Source organism: Oculina patagonica, unplaced genomic scaffold (genome assembly GCF_052425735.1).
Source record: "Oculina patagonica isolate OP01 unplaced genomic scaffold, crgOcupat unplaced769, whole genome shotgun sequence".
Classification (NCBI taxonomy): domain Eukaryota; kingdom Metazoa; phylum Cnidaria; class Anthozoa; order Scleractinia; family Oculinidae; genus Oculina; species Oculina patagonica.
Window position 1 is genome coordinate 1 of NW_027558657.1, and position 9,003 is coordinate 9,003.

General features: G+C 40.4%; 1 protein-coding gene across 1 annotated transcript; it reads right to left on the reverse strand.

Moving 5' to 3' along the window:
• Window positions 1-1,148: 1,148 nt before the first annotated feature.
• LOC144641222 (phospholipid-transporting ATPase IA-like) lies at window positions 1,149-8,771 on the reverse strand. The gene is made up of 13 exons (XM_078500257.1): window positions 8,658-8,771; window positions 8,347-8,421; window positions 7,284-7,406; window positions 6,816-6,894; window positions 6,271-6,332; window positions 6,086-6,142; window positions 5,910-6,017; window positions 5,007-5,095; window positions 4,847-4,907; window positions 4,469-4,512; window positions 3,940-3,998; window positions 3,643-3,686; window positions 1,149-3,159 (listed from the first exon to the last, which is right to left on the reverse strand). Exons 3-13 carry the CDS (start codon window positions 7,341-7,343, stop codon window positions 3,106-3,108), a joined length of 717 nt encoding a protein of 238 aa, XP_078356383.1. The 5' UTR covers window positions 7,344-7,406; window positions 8,347-8,421; window positions 8,658-8,771; the 3' UTR covers window positions 1,149-3,105.
• Window positions 8,772-9,003: the final 232 nt, after the last annotated feature.

Genomic DNA, 9,003 nt, shown 5'->3' on the forward strand with positions numbered 1-9,003 from the left:
TGGAGAACATTAATGTCTGGCCCTATCCTCACCTGGGGGCAAGGAACTAAGCATAGCTTCGGCGACGTTGGGAAGGTAAGGGAGGGGTGGGGGGGGGGTTGAGGAGAGGGGTTAACAGGAATTTTGCGCATCAAAAAAGATCGGGCCTAGGCAGGGCCTATGGCTTTGGAAGGATTTTTGTTGGTATTCCATGGTTACTAGTCGTCATAAACACTAAACATAATAAATGAAGAGAAGATCCTCGCAGTTATGAAGACAACTTAAGCAGTTGTGAAAAGAAAGCCTGAAAAATTCAGGCTTGCCGGGACTCGAACCCTGACCTTTGCAAAACCGGTGCAGCCCTCTTTTCACAACTGCTTAAGTTAAGTTTATAACTGCGAGGATCTTCTCTTCATTTATACTTCATCCGCAGTTCAAAATGTAATATCCTCTATAAATATTCATTATTTCACTAATATAATGCTGTGAAATACAAAATACATCGGTCACTTGAAAATAAAAACACGCAAATGCGTCATACCTATATAATGATAAAAAGACCGAAGTTTTTCAGTTAGGGGCTTTACAACTGGAACGTCTTTAAGGTGTCATGTATCGAAGCGACATGTAGCAGGGATAAAATCACGTGTAGGTTCCTTAGTGTCCCTTGAAAGTATCAGCACACACCAAGGGACGTGCCTCTGCAAACATTTTACCACTACATATTTCCTGTGCATACATGTAGTTTTGTCATGTCATGTCTTAGTCCAGTCCCTGAACTCTCTCTTCTACGCGCCCATTATAGGGGTTAAACCCAGGCGCGCGAAGAGAGAGTTCATGGACTGGACTAGTCATGTCTTCGTGTGTCGGTAGCTGGAACGAAATCAATCAAAAACCGTAGCTCTTTACCCTAGGGCTCTATTAGCGGAGGTTTACTGACCTATCGGAATACCACTGTAATAGTTACCTTACGAAGCGAAGTTCAAAAGAATTTGAGATGTCAGACTTTGAATTTGCAGTGGCAATGTAGCTGTGGGGACTAGCCCTCCCAATATTCAACCCTTGGCCCTCCCTCTTTTGGGAACATCTCGATCTGCCACTGTCTTGGCAATGTTTATTTTATAGTTGAACGAAAGTGTGACCTAACAAAACTTGTACGCAAAGACCTGTATGGCTTAATACTTCACTTTATTGACCACATAGTCCATATATCTATATCAACATGAATATTAAGAACTTCAGGACTACTTTCTTTACTTTAACTATCGGCTAATAATAAATAGACCTTGATTATCATTATTTTTGTTATATTCTTACCCCATAATGCATAATTGCCAACGACAGAAATTATCAGATGTACAAAAAGAAAATTTACCAAAGGAAAAGGCCGTACTTAAGAATTCAATGCGACTAACAAGCGATTACAAGAGGTTCTTGTATTGAAAGATTTTCCATTAAAAAATGTAATTACAGTGTAATATGGAATGAAACATTATCAGAACTTGATGAAGTTTACACAACCTTTTTTTTAAATTTCTGATTGTAACAATATTATACCTTTCCTTTCCGAGGAAAATCGAAATGACATGTAAATAAATGTTGTTATTTCCTAAAGACTACAACTTATTGCGGTTTTCAGTGATATGAAATTCAATCCTCGACCAACGGTTTACGCTTTTTGCTGCCGTCAATCATCTTTGTGGACCTCTAGGGAAACAAGTTCACTTCAACCAGGTTAAAAGATCACGTCCGTCAGTTGTGATTGGTAGATTTCGATCCATTTTGTTTATTTCCTTTTTTCATGGTTCGTTGGCTGTCGCCATAATTATGATTCACGGCAGCGAAAAACGCAATCGTTAGTTGGATTTTGAATTTCAGAGTTCGCATATCACTGAAAACCGCCATAACCGACCTTTGATAATTGTGGTGTTAACCAAAATATTTCTGAATAAGTACAAAAATATCTGAAAATTGTACTTAAATGACAAAAACTAAAATTGCGATGCGTTCCGTCGCGACTCGCTGAAGTTTCGATTTTTTGTTTGCTTCCCAGTCTTAACAGCCAATCAGAGAGCAAGCGACTGCACGTGCAATTAGCGCATGATTTCGCTTCCTCTCTGGCTATTAACTTGATTTTCTTGTTGGTCAAAAACCGGGAAAACCAGCAAAACGATGGCAAAAAGATGTCAATCAGTAATGGGAAACTTCACCAAGAAGCAACGCAGCAGCGAGTGCTATTGTAAACAAAATATACAGCAACTAAAGTAAGAAAAAAAATCCACACTTAGTTTGTAAAGAAAACAGAGAACACTCCGTTCAGTGTAACGGATGTAAATTAACGATAGCGCGTGTTTCCACAAGAATTCCCGATTTCTAATGCTCCCTAACCCAACCAAGCGTCGTTTTCGGCAAATCCTCTTCGGAGCACCCGAAGGTTTCCGACTGTTTTTGTCCAATCAGAAATAGCACGAGAACTCCGAAAGCTGCTACGTCACCCACAACGGTCAAACGCAAGGCGCGTTGACAGTTCCCGCCAAATCTATCTCTACTTTCAAGCAAAAAAATTAAGAATTAAAACTCTTTCGGCTTTTTACGCTAATCATGCATAGATAATTTAATAATTGCTACCCAACAGTTTTGCCGTCTCGCATTTTGATTTTCCGCTGTATGTTCCGGCAACGTTTTTTTACACTATTCTTTCACAATACTGTAATTTTTTTAAACGCTAACAAAATTCATGGAAGTTAAATACGAAAGTAGTGTTGGTTTGCGTTTGGCCGTCGTGGTCACGTCAGCTTGACGTCACTGAGATCATCACGATACTTAGCAACATTCTTGCCGAATATCGTGGGCTCAGCAAATTTTAATAATCAGGATTTCCACCACAAAGACAACTTGTTGCGCGACAAAATGTCGAATAATTCTATCGAAAAAAGGAGAATATATGCTCCTCAATTCATAATTCAAATTTCAAATTATTATTTCCTATTAATTCAAAAGAATCCAAATATCCTTGAAACGGAAAAAGTAGGAATCGCTCTTTAAATAATATATAAATTTTCTTATGAAAAATAATAACGCTAAAATAACTTTTTACAACTCAAAATGTTGAGGCAGGTCCACTGTTTAGTCGCCGCGAGGTTTCTTGAGCGTGGTGTCATAGCGACGAATCAACTCCGCCTGAAATAGGAAAAAATAAACAATTAGTTCACTTCTAACGGTGTTTTCCAATGATCAAAACTGTTAACGCACAAAAAACATCGGATCACAAACTAAAACAACTCACGATAACCAAAGTATGTTTTTTCGAACAAATACCAAGGGATGATCAAATTCCGATATAAAGCTACTCAATCGAAATATCACAATATTATAAAGCTTGAAAAAAAAAAACTAAAATTATGATGCAAAATACCTTGCTTCCTAGCTGTTTCGGTTCCGAAAATTATTTTCTCTACAAGTTAGTCTAAAGATCGAACGACGTGAAATGCCGATAAATTGTACTGACTGCGAATCTTTCTTTGATTGGCTGTAATGTTTGAAGAGCAAACGCAAGGAGTTAAAAAAAAAAATGTCAAGAAGTAATCAAGGACTTAACCTTATGATAGGTGTCGATGATTAAATCTCTACAACGTAACACCTCAAGAAAAGATTTTAGTTTACCTGTCCCACTCGGGCATCTTCTTCCTGAGAAAACGCAAATCCAACTATAGAAAGGGAAAAAACAAAAATATATCAGGAAAAGGGTTTAGGTTTTTTAGAGCTCATGGCTCACTTGAAAACCATAACTGAATGATTCCGTGATTTGATAAATAAAGATGATGATAATGATGATGATGATGATGATGATGATGATGATGATGATGATGATGATGATGATGATGATGATCATTTCTCTTCAACCTATCAAAACAGATACTTTGAGAGAGATTCCATGTTAGAAACAAGTAAATTACTTACGCGAAGAAGCACCGCGGTCTTTTCTGTCTTCAAACGCTTCGTCTCGCGACCAAATTTTCCTGCAAATTTAATGATATAGGTTAAGTCTGCGTTCGATCCTAGTGGCCCATCAGGCCAGAGTTTATCCCGGTTTCAGTAGCATGAAGCAAATAGGAGAATTTCTACTGCCCATGTATGGATGGGAGGCTAGTCAATCGCAGGGTTACCCCCCAGCATTAATACGCCGGTGAGGCACTATGAGAGTAAAGTGTCTTGCCCAATAACACAACGCAGTGCCCCAGCCTGGGCTCAAACCCGGACCACACGATCCGGAACCCAGCACACTAACCATTAGGCCACCGTGCCTCCCACTGAAAAAATGGATTACAAAATCGAAAAAGTTGAAAAAAACAACTCCACGTTTTCTATGCAAAGACGATCTGAATGTCGACAACTTGAAAATTTATGCTCAGTAAACTTGACCGAATGATTAACACAAACAAGCATAACAAACACGGTAGTAAATTCTACGGGAATGTTTGGTACTTACGCGTGCACAGCATGATCTGACATAATTAAACGACTTGGATCACCCTGCAAATTAAGAAAAAGATCAACTTAACCATAAGTTCGTTACAAATAGCGAGACCCGCTTTAATACGCCTCCAAAAAGAAAGAACGTCTGGAGGACTTCCCGCTGATTATCATATGACGACAAAATACATCAGACACTATTCATTTTGCCGTTTGGATCGGCGCTTTTGCGGAGATCTGCGCCAAGTGCGAGCCAAGCGCGCGCGAGAGAAACGCGCGTGGTTTTCGCACGCCTCGCGCGTTACTTAGATCCCCGCAAAACCAGGTGCATGTCCAACGGGCTAGGGATTGAGTTTTGCAGTACATTAAAGTGAATTTGAAGTGTCGCACTTACATGCACGGCTTCTACTTCTTGGATTTCCTCCTTGAGCGTTTTATAGAACGTTCTTCGAAATCTGAGAATGAGAAAAAATGTTTAGTTTTCGTTACCAGCTTTGTTTCATATTCCTTATGACTCGCTCGCGCGATTGGTTAAAAACAAACAGTTGACTTACACTTTGTACAGAAAGTCCAACAGAAGAGTAATCAGCGGTATGATGAAGAGAGAAATCCAGAAGACGCCACAAGAATACAACATACGGTCCTGCAAAAATGAAACAAAGGTCATAAAAAAAAACTGCAGACGGAAAACAAAAGCGGAAAAGATCTGCGGACGGAAAACAAAAGCCTTCGCATAATACTAAAATGCAAACAGTACCACAAGATAGAACTGCTCAAGAGCTTTCATTTAAATGGCTTTATCCTTTTTAGAATCACAGCATAATAAACACAGGGCACACGAAAGTAATACACAATCGCTTTGAATGGTAACACAATACCAGAGTTTCATCCACAGACGTAAAAGCTAGAACCACCTTGTACAGCACAATAAAGTCCTTCTCGATACTATTAATATTTTTAATATTTACTTATTAACTTTTTTAATATACTTATTTATTTTCACATTTATAATTTCTTTTTTGTGTGTTTGTCCCCAAATTAGCAGCAATGCTAAATACCCCAGACACGTTTAATAAAGGTTTTTGTTGTTGTTGTTTTCATTTAAATGGTCATACACTAGGGTTTCATCCACAGACTTAAGTTAAAACCAACTTGAACAGCACTACATAAAAGTACTGCTTAATAGCTTTTATTTGAATAGTCACACACTTGGGTTTCATCCACAAGCTTAGAAGTTAGTATGTAATGCATACTTGATGAAAGTGCTGCTCAACAGATTTCATTTGAATGGTCACACACTATGGTTTTATCCACATACACGTACTTCAAAGTTAGAACCACCTTACACAACGTTATAACAAGTTTTACATGAAATTACTGGTCAACAGCTTCCATTTGAATTGTCATCCACAAACTTGAAAGTTAGTACCACCTTTTACAGTACATAATAACCATACCTGGCCTATCATATCAGGTGCAATATACAGCGCCATGCCAGGAATGCAGTAGATCAACAGGAAAATGAACCAGCTTGCGATGCTACCCCATATGGCCACGTGACATAGCTGCGAAGAAAAAAATACCCGCATGAGATTTGCACCAACATTGACAACACACCGACTGTTCCACATACCCAGTTCCAGGTGTCCAGTTCCATTCCTGCCTTTAGACACACAGTTATAACGACCAACTGTAGAATAAAAAGATAAATAAGATCGAGAAAGTTTGAAAAAAATTTAAGGTCACTCTTTTATAATACCCGGTTCTGTCAGCGATAACGAGTTAAATAACAGTAAAGCTATCCATTTAATAACTTACCGTGTACACAACATTTCCTAAGAACCACTGGCCTACCACCGTCCCATCGCTGAAGGGCGCCTCTGAAAAGAAAACGGAGAAACATAAGATCGTACATGGTAAAAAGCAATGGCAAGTGTGTGATTGTTGGCACAAAAACGGTTAAAACGCGAGTTTAAGAGCGGTTTTCATCATAATTAGTTTAGTTTTGTATAACTACGCTTATAGATTGGTTTAAAAGACCTCTCGCAACTTTTTCATCCAATCAAAAGTAAAACCAAAACCAATCGTGACTCGCTCGCAGACGTTTTCCTGCGCTTCACACCGACTTCAGGCATTTGTTTCGAGTTTTGATTGGATTACTGGATTGTCTGTTTCCTTTGTGATTGGTAAGAGTGATTTCTTTGGTTTTGGTTTTACGACACTGCTCAATGCGCGTCATATTTCCAACTGAACTTTAATCGAGAAAAGAGAGATAAACCGGCTCTTGGTATAAAATGTTAACAGGCTTAACAACTTGCCTCGCGCACAGGTGTCAAGTTACTTTCTTGGTTTGAAGCACTTACCGTGTCTAAGCATGAAACAGGGCAAATAAAACAACAGAAGAGAGTGGTAAACAGATGCCGCGATCCACATCCAGAACACCTACAATACAGAGAAAAGTGAAAAGTGCCAACTTCTAACCGAAAAAAGACTGCGCCCAAAAACATTTTCTATTTGTGGGTCAAACACGAGACAGGTTTGTAAACAAAACTCATACAAAGTCACGTTCTTTTATTCTTCTCAGTTACCCTGTAATAAACTACTGTATAGTGCTAACAACGCCATCATTTACGACAGTCGGAAAATCCACTACGTGCTTCCGATTTTCATTATCCAATCAAAACATAGCATGTCAGAAGGGTGTCATACAGAAACGTCATATTGTTTAGCAACAGCTTTGACGAAAACCGTGGGCTTAGAGACATGACTACGACCATATAAAGTCCTTTTTCCTCCCGAATTTTCGTCAAATATGTTGGATAACTTCTCACCTTTGTGTTGTACTGTGTTGCATTCTGTGACTCCTTGTAAAGTTTGGGATATTTTAGCATGCTTTCAGATGTCACTGTACGATCAAACAGGCCGATGGCCAGTGGAGGGACTGATGTGAAAACCTGCATCAGACGAAAACAACAATATATGAATCTTGTACAGACCGTTCGGTGCTGTAACAAATTTGGACAAAAGATATCTACCCCAAATGGCAGTTGTATTTGTTTTAAAGCTAAGTCACACAAAATTTTCAAATAGTAAATGCAGGGATTTTTACAGTAGTAGTCCTGGAGGAGGAGGGGGGAGGTATGGAAGGGGGTGTGAACTTCCCGCTTTCCGTACCCTTTACTCCCCGTCCCCGCCAGTTTCACTGGTCATCCTGATTATCATGGAACACAAATTTCCCTGTTCCTTCTCCTTCCGCCATGCATCTCAATCATACTGCTTTTCTCCAGGTTTCTGCCTCCTTCTTTCTTGGTTCCCTTTCTTTTTCCCTAGGGTTCCCGCCCCCTGTTTTCCTAGGGTCCCCGCCCCCTGTTTCCCCTAGGGTTCCCGCCCCCTGTTTTCCTAGGGTCCCCGCCCCCTGTTTCCCTAGGGTTTCCGCCCCCTGTTTCTCTAGGGTTCCCGCCCCCTTTTTTTCTAGGGTCCCCGCCTCCTGTTTCCCTAGGGTCCCCGCCCCCTGTTTCCCTAGGGTCCCCGCTCCCTGTTTCCCTAGGGTTCCCGCCCCCTTTTTCCTAGGGTCCCCGCCTCCTGTTTCCCTAGGGTCCCCGCCCCCTGTTTCCCTAGGGTCCCCGCTCCCTGTTTCCCTAAGGTTCCCGCCCCCTTTTTTCCTAGGGTCCCCGCCCCCTGTTTCCCTTCACTAGCTCTGGACAAACGTTGTCATAAGGGGTTGGCGCAATACTGTATTAAGACAAAAAATGTTTTCTCATTTTATTCCCAATAAAAAGGATCTAAGCCAAACGGAAGTTTTCCCACTGGAATCCATTTCCATCCTCGCAATTTTCATATCCAGTTCACGTTATTTTGCCTCTATTTTGTAACTAAAGCTAAAGAAAAACTTACCACATTGTAGATACCAATGCACCACTTGTCAAACAGGATCTGACCGGAAAATCCATTGTCAAGCGCAAACCAAAGCTGCAAGACAATAACAATACATATTACGAAAACAACCTCACAGACCAGTTTTTCCACAAGGGCTACGTAATGTCAACCGTAAACCCGAACATTTTTGCTACATCAGCACAGCTTCTTTTAACTGCCAAAACAGCACGATCACATACAACACAAGCGCATTCGCACCCACGTGCACGCACACGCGAAGATGCAAACGCACCTAGAAGCAACCAGTGCAGACAGCAACCTTTACTCACCTCAATCACATACAGACAAACATTCTTGTAGAAGGAATACAGGATGAGTTTGGCCAGACGTTGGTAACTCCACGCTCCGTGAACAAACAGAAGCTTGTTTAAGTAGCGGAACTGAGGAATAGACGAGAGCGAATCAGCATGATTAAGAGAAACTGTTATCAATCTGATTTGACTCTGAGAAGGCTAACGCGCGCGCTTTTGCTAGTCCGCGTGAAGGGACACAAAGATTATGAGCGGTCTTTTTTTATTGCAAGAGAAAAACAAGGTTTCAAGTAATAACAAATACATGCCCAAGAACACATTACAATGATTCTTGTCGCAGCTCTAACCAGTCCTTTGGACTCAG

Excerpts from the sequence above, each read along its gene's own strand:
- LOC144641222 (XM_078500257.1), bottom strand. The coding sequence starts at position 7,343 with ATGCTAAAATATCCCAAACTTTACAAGGAGTCACAGAATGCAACACAG. Across the intron at positions 3,999-4,468 it reads TCAGATCATGCTGTGCACGC|GAAAATTTGGTCGCGAGACG; the intron begins GTAAGTACCAAA and ends TTAAATTTGCAG. Across the intron at positions 3,687-3,939 it reads AGACCGCGGTGCTTCTTCGC|TTGGATTTGCGTTTTCTCAG; the intron begins GTAAGTAATTTA and ends CCCTTTCTATAG.